The 17,780-nt window shown below is 51.0% G+C and overlaps 1 protein-coding gene across 3 annotated transcripts in view; it reads left to right on the top strand.

Moving 5' to 3' along the window:
- Nfix (nuclear factor I X) overlaps positions 1 to 17,780 on the top strand; it is a 98,568-nt gene that overhangs the window by 21,128 nt on the left and 59,660 nt on the right. For 2 of the 3 annotated variants that reach the window (XM_077109418.1, XM_077109420.1), the window contains exon 2: positions 7,276 to 7,807. In XM_077109418.1, the coding sequence (XP_076965533.1) occupies positions 7,276 to 7,807 (532 nt within the window). Of the gene's footprint in view, positions 1 to 5,843; positions 6,268 to 7,275; positions 7,808 to 17,780 lie in introns of those variants that run through there. The other variant, XM_077109419.1, reaches the window with a different exon arrangement.

The following is a 17,780-nucleotide window of genomic DNA, read 5'->3' as shown; positions in this document are numbered from 1 at the left end:
TTGTGATCTCCCGAGCCTCCTGAATAAGAGGGTTTGCTGCTGGGCCTGGCGCAGTGGTTTCAACACCTTGCCATTTGCCCTGGCCTCCTTTCTTACCCTCAGATATTTTCACAGTGCACCGGGCACAGACCTCATTGTCATGTGCCGGTCTTTCCTTCCCTCGCCTTTTGTCGGTTTTTCAGTTCTTCTTTAGAGTTGTGAAGCTGGCCGGTGGGGTGCCTCCCTCTTCCCAGGCCCTGAGCCACTGTGGAACAACACTTTCCAGGCCAACTAAGTTGGTGAGGCTCAATGGCACCCTTGCCCCTTGAAACCCTTAGCTGTCATCTGTCCTACAGGATCTGCAGAGGGTTCTTCCCCACAGAGCCCATCAGCTAGAGGAGAGGGCCTGGCCTTCCTGGCTTTTTCTTGTATTTGGTGACACAAGGAAGTTGCAAGCTAAATAATGAATTAAAGACTAGGGTTTTTGTTTCCCATTGCCCATAGGGAACCAGATGAAAGTAAACAATTTCCAGTCATACTGGAGAGAATAGATTGTCTCCCCCAGCACCCCCATTCTCACCCTAGCCTGTTCTGTGCCAAGAGGGTGAGGGGAGATGTGCCCGGAGCAGGGGAGCCGTTTGGAGCCAGAATGAGATTGCCTGTTGGCCCAGTCCCAGGCCACCGCTTGGGTGTGTAGTCAGGAGGAGAAAGGCAGGGGAAAGGGGGACAGTATATAAGAGAGAAATGTGCAGCCTGGTTCTGAGACAGGCCTGGAACTAGTGCTAGACCCAGCATAGGGGTGTAGAGCAGATCCCTTCAGCCAGCCTGAGGATGCTCTCCAAGGAACTGTGTGGCCGCCTTTCCTGAGTGGAGGAAAACAGGCCCAAGTCAGCCAAAAACCCGCTTTGTCCAAATTATCTGAGTCTCCTCAAAAAGTGCCTTTTCCGGTTTCCATTACTGGTGTTTCTAGACTCTTGGGTGATTTTGCTGTGGCTGCAGAGCCCCTTCCCATGCATTATCCAAGAAAGAGCCCCAGAGGGGAGGCCCCACCCACCTCTAGAATAAGCAGCTGGGTCCCTTCCCTTTGCTATCCTGAGCTGAGCTGCCCAGTCCTGTCTACAGTCCCCTCCCTTCTGTGTCCATGAGTCTGGCCACTGCCTTCTTGTGACCTTCCATGAAGCATCGATCATGGGACAAGAGGGGGATTTCAGGGATATGAAGTTGGCTGGCCTCTTTTGATTCTTACCAAGGCTAGATTGTAAAATGCCAGAAACTGGGCAAACTATTGGATCCCTATTTGTGGTCTTTAAATTTTTTCTTCATCTTTTCTCACTGAGTCTGCAGACAATGCCATAGTAAAATAGATACTGGAATATCTGGTTATTTTTTTATGTAAGTTTGTCAGTTATTTGTGCTAACTGTATAGTTATCCAAATCAGTTGGGCCTGTGTGTCCAGGATCTGAAAGAATAAATCTGGGCCCCCAAACCAGCATGTTGTGGATAAATGGGGTTTTAAAAATGTATATCTCCCTCCTAGCGGTGGCCTGGTCTTTAGAAATACAGCTTCTGGTGCTTTTAAATGTTTTGCTGTTGGCAGGTACCGGTACCGACCAGTTGTAGAACCTGTCTCAGGCTGAGAAAATTATTTTATTGTCTTGAAGAATTTTTAACACATGTGAGTGAGATGCTGTACCCTGTTCTGTCTCTTCTCCCTGCTTGTTTTTCCTTCTCTGCTGTCTCTTTCCCTTCCATCTTGTCCTTTCTGTTTCTAGCTCTGGGCCCTGCTTGGTGCTCGCTCTCTCTCTCTCCAGGTTTGCCCTTTGCCTCTCTTTCTGTAACTCTGTGGCTTCTTTAGTCTTTTTTTTTGGGGGGGTGGGGGCACATTCCCCCTAATGATGGCTGAAGCCAGCAGGGGTATTTGAGACTTGTTTCGTGAAAACTGTTGATGTTTATGGCCAAATTCTGTATTCTCAACAATAAAAGAGGGAGGCCTTTATTTCACAAATGCAGAAAAATTCCTTTTGGAGAACGAAAAGCCCATGTGAATTTCAAAAGTCATATTTCTGGCTTCTGGATTTTTTTTTTTCAAATAGGGGAAGTACCTTTTCCCCAGAATCTTCCTTTTCTTTCTTTCCCCTGTTGTTTTGGGTTTCCCTTTTTGCTCACTCTTAACATCACTGGCTTCCTTTCCTGTTGGTTGTTTTTCCCTCTTTCCCTTTCCCTCCTTCCTCCCTCCTTTCCCTCAGGGGCCTGCTAGTCCCCTCACTTCCTCAGTCTCCCAAGTCCTTACTCTTGCCTTGACTCAGACCTGGAGAAACCCTGATTCATCTGAGGGTTCTTCGGTCTTGGCTCTGGTCCTGTGTGCTGGGTGCAGAGCGGTCTGATCTGAAGGGGGGTGGAGGGGAGAAAGGAAGGAGGCTGGGATGGGGACAGGTAATCTTCCAACGGGAGCCACGACTCTCTCCTAACAAAAGGGGGACAGTCCCCTTTTGTCTGGGGCTCTTGAGGGGCGTGTCTGGGCTGGCGGCCACCCCTAGTGGCCTTGGAGCAGCAGGAGGAGTTGTCGGGGGCTGTGCTTGAAGTGTTTCTAATGGAACCTGAGCAACTCTAAGGGGAGACTGATCTTCTCCCCTTCCCAGGCATTCTGAATACCCCGCGGTTCTTTCAGAACGGCCGCCCTGCGGGGAGTAGGATCAGAGAGAATGCTGCCTAAGGATCCTCTGCCTACCCCTTCAAGGTTATGGCCACTAGCTACAGAGGGACAGTTGACAATTGTCCTCCACCACCCCACCCCCCCGCCCGCAAAACAGAGAGGGGGCCTGTTGCTCCTGTGCAGGGCTCTACAAATGGGCCCTGAGGATCCTTGGAGATGCCCCTCCTCAGCCACTGCTCTGTCAGATCTCTTTGTCAGTTCACCAACCTTTGATCCCTCCCTTTCTGCCTCCTTCCCATGGAGTGAATCCTGCACCCCATCCTGTTTCCCAGATTTCCATGGATCCTTCCATGGGCATCTCCCAGCTGTGGGAATGTGTTCTCCCCCTTCCCTCGCCCAACCTGATCCAGCTGTACCTCCAGATTTTCATTCAACCCATGTGAAGCACATCTCTTTTACCTAGCACCATGGTCTGTGGAAAGGAACATGCCAGGATTCACCAGGAGACTCATGCTGGCCATTTTCTGTTCAATGTCTGATATTTAGCATAATCAGAATACCAGAAAACACCCCCTGTGCCAAATACAAACTCACTTGCAGTTTTTATGGCCTCATCTTGACTTTAGAGAGTAAAATTGCTTTCTCAAGGTGGAGAGGCAGGGGCAGGGTTCTCTACCTTATGTTGCTGAGCTAATGTGCTTGGCTGATTGGACCAAAGCTGGTTATTAACAAGACATGAATTATTGAACAACACCCTAAGCGGCCTGTTCATGAGGGCACCTGCCTCTTGCACTGTTACCTCTGTTTATCTTGGGGTCAGTTGTGAGCTCACTTCACTTGAGTCTGCCATTTAGGATGAGGGGTCCCAGGTGCCCGGTGGCACCTCTCCCATTGTCAGGCTTCAGTGCCAGCCCCGTGCTGGATGTTTTGTTCTGGAATACCCCAGGTGCTCTTCCGGGAACCTTTCTGATGAACATAAAGGCCACTGAGTGCAGGGTTTCAGATCGGGAAGAAAGAGGCACGAGTGAGCAGTGACCTTTTTTCCTTTGCCAGCTGAGAGTTGAGCTTGGGGAGAGGGAAGCTGTAGGGATGGCTGGAGCTGAGCAGGTCAGATCACTCCCTGTCTGCGTGGACGCCCTTCTCATCTGCTTTCCCTTCCTTCATAACAGTCTCCTTCTTACTGTGTTTCTAAGGCCTAAGGCATGGCTTCCCCGTAGCCCTTACTGGAGAGATCCCCCAAGGAGGGGGGCTCCACCTCCCACCACTTCTCACCCTCCTGGCCTGATGGGGGAAGGCCTGGAGTTGGGGACCAGGAGCAGGGGCCTGTCTGGTGGGTCTCTTCTCTGTGATTGGTTTCCCCAGGTGTCCTAGTTCCCTGATGGTGCCCTGTGCTTCCATCTCACCGTGTCCTCTCTTAGCTCCCTCCCTTTCATTCGGGTTTCCCGTTTTACGCTTTTGCATCTTATACTTTATTTTGGGTCCTTTCGTCTGAATTGATATGGGGACAACTAAGAAAACTAACCTTCCACTAAGTAGAAAATGTAAATTTGGAGAAAGCAAAGAATTCAACATTTGTGGGGGGTGGAAATCGGTAAGATGCCTCTGTTCAGAGGTACCGTCCATCTTCCTTTGTCGCTTCTCTCTGGGGCTGGCTGTTGTGTTTGTGGCTGCGTGTAGTGCTTGTCAGCGGAGTGCTGTGACAGGAGGCTATTTTAATAAACTGTTGCAGTTCCGCGAGCCGAGCTGCACTGCGTTGGCATCCCTCGTCACCACTAATGGAGCGTGCGTGGCTGGGTGTGGGCTGGGGAAGGGGGGAGGTGCAGGGTGCTGGCCCCTTGTCTGGGAGTGCTCCCGCCTCGGGAGCAGTCAGACCTGGGGGCCGAGGGGTGGCTGTGCCTGGGCACAGGGTCCTGCCCCAGAGGTGCCTCTGGCAGGGACACTTTCTGAGCTGTTTCTTTTCTGTTCATAGCACTGCCGGCTTGTGGCTCATGGGTGTGTATGTGTGTGTGTGTGTGTTGTGTGTGTGTGTGTCCAGGGAGAGAAACTTCCAGTCGCCTCTGTGTGCGCCATAAATTAAAAAAAAAAAAAAAAGAAAGAAAAAGAACAGAACTAGAACCAGAAAAAGAGTGTGCGGGCCTGAGAGAAAGACTGAAACCAAAACAGAGAGAAGGCGCAGCTGCTTCCCCAAGGCCTTCTGGGGCTCCCGCCCGCCAGCCCGCCCGGAATCAGGCCTTTATTTATTTATTTTTCTGGCTTAAAAAAAATTCTGTGTCTTCTTCAATCCCATTCCTCCCACCCCACCACCCCCAAATTTGTTGGATGGCTACTGCCAAATGGACCCGAGTGGGAGCCTGGAATGAAAAATTCATAACTGCTGGACTTTGCTTGTTCATTAGACGTGAACTTGTCGATTGGGCAAATTGTTTTTGGTCTCCAACTGCCGGGGGCTCTCCCCACCCTCCCGGCTCGCCCAGCTCCCTCCTCCCCTTGGACGCAGCCATTGGCTGCGCGCGGAGGTCTCTTTGCCAAATAGGTGGATCCTTCTCTCTCTCTCTCTCTCTCTCTCTCTCTCTCTCTCTCTCTTCTCTCTCTCTCCTCTCTCCCTCCCTCTCTCTCTCTCCCTCTCTCCCTCTCCCTCTCCCTCTTCCTCTCCCTCTCTCCCTCTCCCTCTCTCCTCCCCCCCCCCTTTCCTGGCTTGGCACGAGCAAATGGATGGGGATTGAGCATGAAAGGGGAGAGAGAGAGGGAGTTTGAGAGAGAAAAGGAGCAACAAAACCCCCCAAACCCAGCCAGCGCTCGTGTACACACACACACACACACACACACACACACATGCACACTCACACACACACACACTCACACCCCCATCCCATCCGTGTCCTCCCTGGATCCTCGGTCTCTCCCCCTCCCTCCCCCTCATTCCCTCTCTCTCTCTCTTTTGCACGCGTCTGCCAGCCACAGTCTGCAGCCGGTCAGAACTCGTCCTCTTCCCCGGGAATCTGCGAGCTCCCCCTTCTCCTCCGATCGGTGGAGGGAGGCAGCTCGAAGTTTACACCCCTGTGCTGCTGCCAAAGCCGAAAGCCTTTTTCTTCAGCTGCCGCTTTTTCTTCCCTCCTGGTTTTTGTTTTTGTTTTTGTTTTGCACGGGGGGTGGGTGGGTAGGGTGCGTTGTTGTGTGTGGGTGGGGGGAGATGGAGGTTGGTTTTGATTTTTAAATTTTGCATATTTTGTTTTCTTTTTTTTTTTAACTGAAAGAGTATGCACAGGGGGAGAAATTGAAAAACAAATTTTTTGTTGGCTTTTGTTTACCTGGCGTGTGTGGCAACCAGCTCGCTCCCTCTCTCTGCTTGCTATCCCTGACCTTTCTTTCTTTTTGCTCCTTTTCAAAAAAAAAATATTAATTTCCCCCTTCTGTGCAATGGAGTGTGGGGGGGCAGAGGGGGAAGGGTTTGAGAATCCACCCAAGCCCGGCCCCTATTCCCCAGAACACCAATAATAACCCCCTTTAAAACATTTACCTTCCTCCCCTGCTCCTCCCCCTCCCCCCTCCCCCCACCCGCCCCCAACTCACAACTCTGTTGAGTCCAGAATCTCAGAATCGGGCGTTGGGCTTTGCCGGGTGCTTCAGATCAATGGTAATTATTTAATTTTCTCCAGTTTTATTTTTGTAAGCAGAAATCAGTTATTATTTAAACTTCAAACAAGCAAAAAAAAAAAAAAAAAAAAGCAAAAGCTGAGAGCCCGGCCTTCTGTCACCTGACTGAGTGGAAAGAGGGTGAAGGGGTCGTGGGAGGCTGGGGAAGGGGCCGCAAGACGACCCATGCAGCTTTTAACCCTAATGTGGCTGAGACAACCACCTTATTTGTGTTAACAAGAAGTGTTTTGTGCATTATGACTGTGATTAACATTAGTATTGATGTCGATAACAAAGCTGAAATCACATATTTAGGATTTAGGTCTGATTTAAAAAATGCTGGGGTGGATGTTCCAACTGGATCAGGAGAAAAGAAAATGAAAACAGCCTGAGGAGAGGGAATCCAGAGCCGTTTCCTCGATCGCTAGTGGATGTCATTTTCTGTCTTCTTGGGGCAGCCAAAAATCAGCCAGTGTTGGGACAGGCGGTGGTCCCGTGTGCCCCGCGTGCATCCACCACGGTCATCTGTGCAGACGGACACGGCGCTGGGGCAAGCTGACACGAGTTCCCGGCTGCGATAGAACATGGAATGTCATGGGCGCGACAGAGCTTGGCGGGGATACCAGCAGCGTGTGTGTGTGTGTGTGTGTGTGTGTGTGTGTGTGGACGGCAATGTTGTCTGTGCGCGTGTGAGGGAGAGAGAGAGAGAGGGAGAGCGAGAGGGAGAGAGAGAGAATAGGTGTGTGGACAGGCTCCCGGTGGCTCTGTCTGGCTGCTGAGGCTGAGATGGGAGCAAGTGGCTGGCGAAGCTGGTGGTGGCTTCAAACCACACTTTTGTAGAACAATCGCAAGAGAAAATTGTTGGGGGGGGAGGGAGGAGGAGGAGGAGAAAGAGGCTTTCCTTGTACCCCCCTTCTAACGCCGCTTTTCTCCTTCTCTTTCCCCTCATCCCGTCTTCCCCTCCTCCCGTCCTCCCGCGCCCCGCATGCTCCCGGCTTGCCGCCTGCAGGATGAGTTCCACCCGTTCATCGAGGCGCTGCTGCCTCACGTCCGAGCCTTCTCCTACACCTGGTTCAACCTGCAGGCTCGGAAGCGCAAGTACTTCAAGAAGCACGAGAAGCGGATGTCGAAGGACGAGGAGCGGGCGGTGAAGGACGAGCTGCTGGGCGAGAAGCCCGAGATCAAGCAGAAGTGGGCATCCCGGTTGCTGGCCAAGCTGCGCAAAGACATCCGACCTGAGTTCCGTGAGGACTTCGTGCTGACCATCACCGGCAAGAAACCCCCCTGCTGCGTGCTCTCCAACCCCGACCAGAAGGGCAAGATCCGGCGGATTGACTGCCTGCGCCAGGCCGACAAGGTGTGGCGGCTGGACCTGGTCATGGTGATTTTGTTTAAGGGGATCCCCCTGGAAAGTACTGATGGGGAGCGGCTCTACAAGTCGCCCCAGTGCTCGAACCCCGGCCTGTGCGTCCAGCCACATCATATTGGCGTCACAATCAAAGAACTGGATCTTTATCTGGCTTACTTTGTCCACACTCCGGGTAGGTGGCTCTTAACCTTTCTACCCCTGTTTTATTTGCTAGCATTTATTCTGTTTATTGTTCCTCTTATTTCTAACCCATACCAGGCCATGGGCCTAACTGCACACCTGTCCTGGGGGACCTGTGTTTTGTCTGATGTGCCTTTCTGCCTCTCCTTCTCCTGTCTCCCTCTCTGACCTCTTCCTCTGCTCCCTTGCTTTTATACCCACTGTGTGCATTTCCATCTCTGGAGGACTCATCTGATCAGAAGGATACTGTGTGTCTTAGGACGGGTCAGGTTGCCCCAGAATTATCCGTGATGTTTGAGACAACAGCAGCACCACCAACAATCAGTATTTACTCTTATTTAAAATGAATCAGAAGGAGTATTAGGGGGTTAGGTACCGGCTTTCCTGTGGCTTTATGTCAAGTTCCAGGAAAAGCTAGATTTGGCACAAGCGGGGTGGGCAGCAGTTCGGTGGAGAGAGGAGCATGTGAAATCCCCGCACATGAGACTGAACAAATAGAGAACAGGAGAGAAGGCAGCAGCGGACAGATTCTGGGGCCCAGATGCCCAGGCGAGAGCTGTTTTGGCTGGGATTTGGCTATCAGAGAGCATGAGAGTAATTTGATTTTATAGAGAGAGTGAAAATAAGCAGGAGATTCCTTGAGCTCTGTCCCTCACCTGGTCTCTTGCAGAAATGGGAAGGCCCCTGGGTGCGTATGCTGCCCAGCTGGCCCAGGCTCCTGTGCTGGGGGTAGAGAGGCTTTCCTGAGGAGCAGGCCTGGCAGGGAGCTTCGTTGCTGTGGAAAAGGTCTTAAACAAACAAACAAACAAAACCTGTAAAATTTCCTTTCTTTCTGTGTTCCAAGTAGTTCCACTTCTCTTGGCTTTTCCAGTCTCACTCTGCATTTTGGGTTGGGCTGGTTTAGTCCTCCTCTTCTGATCCTTTTCATTTTTTCCCCCTTACCCTTTCCCTTTTTATAATTTCTTTCCGCTTTTGTTTTCTTACAAATTGAAACAGAGATGGCTGGTTAATTTTTAGCCTCCACTCAGCTACGCCCAATTTACTGCCGCCTTTGAAACCTAAACGGGCGGCACTCTGTGATTAAGCAAGGCAGAAGTGTGTTTACATTATGCCCAACCAACTTGTAATGAGAGGGCTACTGAGCCTCTCTGTATGTGTGTGTTTCTTTCCTCACCACCATTCCAGTGTTCTTTCCCTCTCATTTCCCTTTTTCCTCTTTATGTGAGTGTGAGAATGTGACTTCACTTCAACTCTCCAAAATGTTCTTTCCTATGAGTATGTGTCTCAGTGTTTTCCTTCCTGTTCATTCACAAAAAAGAAAAAGCCACTCACAACTGCTGTGGTCACCCCCTTGCCTCTTTGGGAAGTTGGGAGGATTGATATGACTGGATCCAGAAATAAATTGGGAGGGGGGTTGCTTTTGGAACATAATCTCTCCTGCCGAGAATGAGCGCTGAGAGTGTGTTGGAGAACTCTGGGTAGGAAAAGATGGCATTTGAGGTCTCTCTTCTTACTCATTCTCTCTTGTTCTGAGAGGTGGCTTTGGTAGGCTGGCTGGAGGCTGTGGATGCCACCCTGAACCCTGCCTGCTTCTGTGGATCTTTCTGGGCCTGCACCTGGCACTGTGTGACCATTAGGACCCCTTATACTGAAGGGCCAATTGCCAGTTCTTTCCTCTCTTCAGCTTGGATTTTTTTCTTCTTTCATCTTTTTTTCTTTTTGGAAAAGAGACTAAATGGGGAGGGTGTCTCTCATTCTCTGTCAGCATAGCAAGCCACAGTTGGGAGGGTGTGTGCCTGGTGATGTTAGAGGAGATGAGGGGCAGCCAGCAGCGGCTGCTTGGAACCTGGAGCTTGCTAGTGTGTCCATCAGATAGCTCTTCCTCAAGAAGACTCTACACCTTCCAGTTTTACAACTTGGATCCCAGGGGCATCTGCAAGGAAAATCAACACTCCACTTCTTCTCCTCTCCCCTGTGTCTATACCCTTGTAGCAGAGTTGTTTCCTTGACCTCTTTCATTGTAGGCCCAGATCTTGACTGCTACCAGCATGGGGCTGAGGGTAGGATGAAGTGTGTGTGTGAAGGAGACCATTTCCTGGCCAGCCTCCTGGCTCTGGACTGACCAGGCAGGTGTCAGGGGAAGTAACCCCCACCCCCACCAGTGAGATCATTTGTCCAGGAATATGAGTGAATTCCTATTCCGTTGGGTGTAGCCAAGGCCACCTATGTCTGGGCTGGGGCTGAGTCTCCTCAGCAAATGCCAAATAGAGAACTAAGGATTTACTTTCTCTAATTCAGTCCACAGACTTCAGAGAATCTCAGTGAATAGGGTTTTTCTTGGAGGAATTGCTGGAATTGAGTATACCTTTGTGAAGAAAGTTTGAGTTGGTACTGCTGGGGCTCACTCCCCCTTGGAGTCCAGTTGGTAGTCTTGAGATGGCACGGAGCAGGTAGGCTTCCTCCCTGAGCTACCTGGGCTTGCTAAAAAATGTCTTCTCCCTGGCTGAGCCACCTGACGGTGTTGATTCCCTGGTACCACCTTCTCTAAGCCCATGCCCACCAGATATACTCTGTACAGCTGTCCCCTTCTTTCTTCTTCCCAGTATTGTAGACTGAGGTCAAGGTCTGGAGTGACTGAGGTGCAAATGAGACTTGCTTCCAGATAAGAGTTGCTTTGGACTGTGAAATAAGTGTTTTTTTCTTCCTTTAAAACTGGTTCTGGGGACTGGGGATATAGCTCAGTTGGTAGAATGCTTGCCTCACATGCACAAGGCCCTGGGTTCAATCCCCAGCACCACACACACAAACAAACAAACAAACAAAAAAAAAAAACCCAACTGATCTGGGAGCCGAATCTGGGCTGAGCTAGTGGTGTCGGGTTGATGACCGTCAACTTGACCTGGCGTTAAGTGTCGGGATGTGGCATTGCTCTCAGGTGCCGTCATCACCCATAGCCCTCATGGGCCCTTGTTATGCCCTGGAAGAAGCTTCAAGAGGTGATAGGTTGGGGGGCTGGGGTTGTGGCTCAGTGGTAGAGCCTTGCCTAGCAAGTGTGAGGCACTGGGTTCAATCCTCAGCACCACATAAAAATAAATAAATAAAATAAAGATATTGTTTCCATCTACAACATATATATATGAGGAGGTGGTAGGTTGGGAGGGAGTAAAGTATGTGTGTGTGTGGCATGGAGAGCCCCACTCCCAGAACACAGCATCTGAAGGCTTTGTAAGCCAGCCTTCCTGATTGAGAGAGGAGTTGACCTGTGTCTCTGTATTTTATAAGGGATTGGCAAAAACCGCAGGGTCTAGGAACTCAATCAGTGAAATTAGCAAAATCTGTTGAGGCAGGGTAGGATCAGAGAGCCTTGCCATGGTAGGAGGATGTCTATTTCCTGATGATGTCCTTCCATCCAGAAGAGGTGTTCCAGAGCAGGAGGCCCAGCAAGGAAAGCAGGCAGTGGAGACCTTGTGTGAGGAAGGGCGGCCAAGCGGACCCGGAAGTGAAGCTAGACTACCTCCAGAGCTTCTTTGGCTCTCCTAGGCCTCAGTCCTAGGAAACAAACAAAAATCCAGTAAAATGCTTGACCAAATGGAACTGTCCACCTACTCCGGTCAGCTCCCTCCAGTGGGCCCATAGGGGAGGCCCATAAAATCCAGGTATTCTGGTGGTGGCTTTTTTCTTTATCCAAGCTCCTTCATGATGGAGGCTTTCACACTTTGAGGGAACCCCCCTGACACTCATCACTAGTGCCAACAGTCACCAAGTCAGGGCCAGTCTCAACTCATCCAACCCCCACTGCCTGCCAGCACTGGGCCATCTAGAAGAGAGTCCAGCATCCTAGTCTTTCCATCTACAAACATTTCTTTGCACATATCTAAAGATAAGGGCTCTGGAAAAACGGAACTAAATGCCACTATCACACCTGTGAAAAATCAAATTTCCTTCATCTCATCAGATACTTGGTTAATGTTCCCATTCCCCTACTTATCTTCTAGTTTTTGTTTATAGTTTGTCTGAATTATGTCCTTGTGGTCTTGATCCTCCTTGGTCTTGTTTTCTTTTCTGGCAGTTTTGTAGTTGAAGGGACTACGTCATTTGTCCTGTAGAGTTTCCCTGTCTGGTCTCTGCAGGCTGTGCTGCCCTGGGTGGTTCAGTGTGTGGCTCTGAAAGGAAATTCTGCCTTCATCCGGGCTTCCAGGTCCTGGGACCACTGGGCTTGACTTTACCTGTCACGGGAAATGGGTTAGCATCTGTGAATTTGCTAAGTGACCTTTTTCAAGTGTGGGTTCACTCTCTTGGTGTTAGCTCTCTGCTCTAGGGCTTGGGGATTAGTAGTGAGCACTAGTTTTCAGGTCCAGCGGGGGGCTTCTCATCTATGTCCTTCCCTAGTGGTAGAGGGTATTGTTTGGCAGTGTCCACCCTGCTAAGACAGTACCAGAATGCCCCACAAGCCTTTGGTGGACTCTCAGCCTCTCTGGCAGCCCTGGTGTGAGTGTGCAGGAGGGGCCACAGGAGTGCAGGTGCATTCTCAGGGTCCACTGATACCCATCACCTCCTTTTTCAAGGCCCCAAAGTGCTGCTGGTCTCTCTTTGAGGCAGCGCCATCTGGTGCCAGGGTTGGCAAAGACTGCAGGGCCTAGGATCAGTGAAATTAGCAAAATCTGTGGATCATCCTTTAACCCCATGTAGGGTCCCCCTTAGAACATCCTGTAAACAGCATCTCTGTCGCTCAAAGGTTAGCTTTGGTGGTTGTAAAATTCTCTTGTTGATCTAGTTCAAAGAATGGCTTCAGGATTAAACCAGCCCATAGATACAGATCCTGGCACCTAGCAGGCAAGCAGGAATAGCAGCTGCTTTGAGTTCAGGGTCTTCCCTGTCACCTTCACTTGTTGATCTTGTTTGTGTCTTAGGGAACACCCCAGGTGAAAGCCAGTTTTACTGTAACACCAGCTTTTTGACTGAAGGTAGCTCTCCCATCTCCCTTCCACGCCTTCCCCTAGGAAACTGTCTTCTCTCCAGGCCAGTGTCCCTGGCCCCCCTGCCTCCTGTGTTGGATATAGTTCCCACTGCCCATGCCATGTTTGGTCACCATCCCCTGAAGGCCCTGGTTTGTCTCCTTAAGCTGGAGTGGTCAAATTGAAGTCAGAAACTCCAAACATGATCAGATCTCAGCTAAACATGGTAGCTCCATTTTTAGGGCCTTCCAGCTACGTAATATGCCAGGCCCAGAGTAATATGAAAATGCAGTGCTCCTTTTTCAAAACTGTTTGGAATTGCATCTTCACAGCAGACAGAGCATCCAGCCAAGTGCAGGGTCTGCGATCACGGAGGTTGCCTGCCTACAAAGCCAGCCAAGGCCGCCTTTGCTGTGGACCGTCTGTCTGTTAATGAGACTTAGAATGCCTGGCTCCGGATGGTGTGGAAGGAGGACAAGGCTCAGGCCAGCCTCTCTTGGGGTCAGCCATGACCCTGCCTGCTCCCTGTCCTTGGGTTTGAGCTTATTTTTCAGACTCCTTTGACCACCTGCCTTGTCCCCTTTGTTCCTAGTGATGTCCGCCCAACCAGTCAGTGCCTGAGCCTCCTAAGCACATGGGTGGAGAGCTTGATCTGCTGGCTGTTTTGGAGGCAATAGCACAAGGGGAAAAAAAAGAATCACCCTACCTGGGTGCTCACACTGTCATTCCAGCAACTCTGGAGGCTGAGGCAGGGGGATCAGAAGTTGGAGGCCAACCTCAGCACTTAGCAAGGTCTTAAGCTACTTAGACCTTGTCTCAAAATAAAAAGATGAAAAGGGCTGGGGATGTAGTTTAGTGGTAAAGCCCTGCTGGGTTCAATCCCCAGTACCAAAAAAAAAAAAAAAAAAAAAAAAAACAATCAATCATCCTTTTCTGAGCTTGAGCCACAGAGTGTGGACTGTGAACAAGCCAGAGTAGGCTGGATGGCCAAGCCCGTAATTACAGGCATGGTGACCAGCTGTGTTCCATCCCAGCCCAGAGGAAACAGGCCACTCTACAGCAGGAGGGCTGGGGTCCAGACATGCAGAAGAACTTCCCGAGGCACTGCTAAAGGAGGGAAGAATTTCCTTTATCCATGAAATGCATACTTAGCGTACTGTGAGCAAGGTGTTACCTAGGGGCTCTGAGATCTCTAAGAATGAGAAAATCCTTCGTGTGTCCGTCAGCCTCTGGATGAAGGCCTGCTGATGATCTCTCGAGAGCTCCATGGTGTTGGCCTGAACCTGCAGCCACCCATGCTGGAGGGGAGGGAGGCAAGGCCGTTAGGGTTCCTTGGGAGCAGTTCAGCCTTCACTGGTTGTGAAACAGGAAGCAGGGCCCTCCGTGCCCACTCTCCAGTGCTGCAGAGACCCAGGGTCCAGGTCCAGAGCAGATCAAGAAGGGACAGCAAGGCCAGAACCACATTCTCTCCCTGTTCTTAAGTCCTGCGGCAGCTGGGCAGAGAGGGAGTGGCAGGGTCCCCCCTTTGCCCAGAGAAGGTGGCTGCCTCCCCACCCCTTCTCTTTGCCCTGTCCAGCCCCCGTCTCAGGAGCTGCCACGCTTCAGTTATTTCATCCTTCAGTGTCCGATTCACAAGTCTTTCAAAGGCCCCAGCCGTGTCAGCCCGGTGCTCACACAAAAGGCCTCTTTGATTTCTTGTTTGTTTTCATTTGCCAGCGGAGGGGGAGGGGGGCAGGAGAGAAAGAGCTTCTGGGTTTTAAGATTTTTATTTGGGTTGCTTCATTCTCAGAGGAGTTGGCTCCCTGGAACTCCTTTCTGAGTTGGGGGCTCGAGGCAGCGATGGCCTTCTGGGGAGCGGGCTGGGTGGGGTCTGGGCGGCAGGGGTGCCTCTGCAGCACAGCAGGAGGGGTAGGGTTTAGGATATAGTTGTTGATTCTCCCTATAGACATGGATCTGGCAATTCTTCCAAGCTGGGCCTGAGGGTGGGAAGGCTTGGGTTGGAGCCTGCTGCTAGGTGGAGAAGGGTCTGAAGTACCGACACCACACAGCTCTCCCAGACTGTCCCTGGTATCTGCATAAGACCCGTCACTGCTGTGGGTCGTGAATCTTGACTGCCATTTTCTGTTTTTCATCCCCAACTCCACCCCTACCCTCTTGGTTGGAGGGGCAGGGATTTCCTTCTAGCATACACAGTTTTAAAATATTTTAGGTGCCTCAGAATATAGGCTGGGGCTTCCTGCTCTGCGTCAGGGAGTAAAGAGGAGGGGATGAGAGGTCTACCTGGTGGCCAGGTATCTTCCCAGGAATGGTGCCCAAAGGCCCAGGGGCCCCACGCATGTAGGACTCAGGCAGAGCAGCACTGCCATGGCCCCAGCGTGCAGGGAGTCCAGGCTGGGAGGAGATGGAAGGCCACCTTTGCCCAAGGTTTGAGACCAAAGTCACCCCGACCAGTACCTATAGAATGTATACCTGGAGCACACTTGGGTGTCTCTGACGCACAGTGGCACACCAGGGTGTTGCTGGCTGGCTCACATACACTGAGGCCTGATACTCGGGACTCAGGAAGAGAGAGTGGTGGAGATAGAGACTTGGGCAGGTGGTCACGGGCATCAGCAACAGGGACGTGTGCCCACTGGGTGAGGGGGGGGCTCCGCAGGGCCTGGTTGGCAGACGGGAAGAGGAGGCTGGGGGGCTGAGAGATAGATAAATATAGCTGATGGCATTTCTGATGATAGGTTTTTTTTGGCACTAAGGGCACCATGGAAAACAGCATGACAAACGCCCGGCCCTGCAGGCCGCCGTCGCCATTTTAAGCGTGTTTGAGCCGAAGGGTTGTTGGCGTTAGAACAGGGTCCCAGAAGGCAGAGGGGCTGGGGTGGGGGGGGATTGGATGGCCTGAGTTTTACACCCCTGGGTGCCTGCATTCTTTACTTTGTCTATATAGATACTTATACCTGATTTTCTGGTCCTTTGGGGATTAAAAAATTATTTTGGCGGTGACCTTTGTGACCAGTTTCTCTGTCCCCCCAAGAGCTGCCATGGCCTATTAGTAGCAGGTATTCTGGGTTTTCAACACATTTTTGATGTCTCAGTTTTGACATGGTGCACCACTGCCACCCTAGGGTCAGGGCCTCCATTGCTGTTATTGGGGGTCACCCAATCACTTAAGGGTTGTCTGTCTGTCCAGGTTCCCAAGAACTTTTTGTATCTAATTGACAGAGGAAGGTGACTGTTCCTTGCTTTAATTCCATTTTTCCATTGAAGACCCAGTGCCTTAGCCATGTATTATCTCCCCAAATTTTGGGCATATTCTAGTTTTATACTTGTACTCCTGACTGAGTGTGTGTGCATTCAGGTGACACATGTAGAGGTCTCTGTACATAGGGAGGAACCAGCACACCAGACTCAGAGACCAGTGAGGCTTTCTGGAAGATGACCTTTCTGCCTTGAACCTTGACCTGTGCAGGTAGAGTGTACAGACACTTGCAAGACAGCAATGAATTAGCTTGTTTTTGTCAGCTGACTGAGCCTTTTCAGCCTGCTGGGAGCCAATTTCCTCCTCACAGTGGTTGAGTGATGTAGGCAGGGCAAGTATTATTTTATCCACCATACAGAGGAGGGAACCAAAGTACGGAGATGTCAAGGGACTTAGGTCACCCAATGAGTTTCTCGCGGAATGGCTCAGACCCCAGGTTTCAGGTCAGTTAACACTTGGCCTGAGGGACTCACAGCTCCTTGAACTTCTCTGAGATTACTGGCCTTGGCAGAATCTCAGAGAAGAAAGTCTTATGGATCCCGGTGGTGGCGAGTTCTATCCCTGTGGTCTCCATCACTCTCTAGAGGAGGGGCTAGAGCCCAGCTTGGGGCTCCACTTGAGGACTCTCCCAGCCTGTGAGCACATGGGGTAGAGAGAGAGAGCAGGCACCTGGCCTTGTCCTGAACATTGGCCTTTCTGCCTCCCAATGGCTGCCCCAGCTCCCTACTCTGCCCTGGAGAGGTGACACACTAACTAGACAGGGTCTGGATACTGCCACCCTGCTGTGGCCAGCTCAGCTTCTTTTAGTTTTTATTTATTTGTTTTTTCTTAGCTCAGCTTCTTATCATCCCTCCCTGGGGCTCTGGGAGAGGCCACAGTGCAGGTGGACTGTGCAGGAAATGCAGGCCTAGCCCAGGCTACTCTGTGGGATTTGGAGACCCTGATCCTTGCTCTGTCACCTCTTTTTCCTGGGAGTCTGTTTGGAATTACAGTTTGACATAAAAATGAATGTGGACATCCATGGTTCCGACCATGACACGTGAATGCCTGGACTGGACTCCTTTGTCCTGAAGAATCCTCCTGAGCATCTCAGGTGGCTTAGCAGGACCTCTGGCCTTGACCCACTAGATCCCAAGTTTACCTCCCTCCCCAAGGCTTAATGATCCAAAATAGCCCCACCCATTTCCTAGTGTCCCCTGGGGACAGAATCACCCCCAGCTGATGACCTCTGGCCTGGAAGAAACAGGGATCCAGACAGACAGCTTGTTGGATTTATTACTCCTTGCCTTTCTTCCATTTTAGGGCTTCATATACCTTTTTGTTTTGCATGGCGACTAAACCTCTGAGACCTGGCTGTTCCCCTGTGTGTCCTTTGCCATTTCTCCCCATCTGAACAGTAGGACCCTGGGCTGAAGTAGTCTGGGGGCTCAGGATGCAGCCTGCGTTCCATTTCCCCCATGGGATAATGAGCCTACCTCCTTCCTATGCCCCTGCTGAACACTGCTCTTGCACTCTGGTCTCTATGTGCTGCTGTTACGGGGCCTGGAACAGGCGGTCTGCCTCTGGGCTGACCAGGCTCCTGTGATGAGCCCATCCCAGACGCCAAAGAACAGTAGAAATTTTTCCTTTAGCATGGGATGCAGAGACCAGAAAGGTCATAGCAGGGTCTTAGCAGTCTTCTTCTTTTTTTTACTTGTTGATGGATGTTTATTTTATTTATTTTTACGTGGTGCTGAGGATTGAACCCCGTGCCT

The sequence above is a fragment of the Callospermophilus lateralis genome, chromosome 1 (assembly GCF_048772815.1).
Source record: "Callospermophilus lateralis isolate mCalLat2 chromosome 1, mCalLat2.hap1, whole genome shotgun sequence".
In the NCBI taxonomy this organism is placed as follows: domain Eukaryota; kingdom Metazoa; phylum Chordata; class Mammalia; order Rodentia; family Sciuridae; genus Callospermophilus; species Callospermophilus lateralis.
Note: the sequence above shows the minus strand (reverse complement) of the source record. Positions and strands in the feature narration are given on the sequence as shown.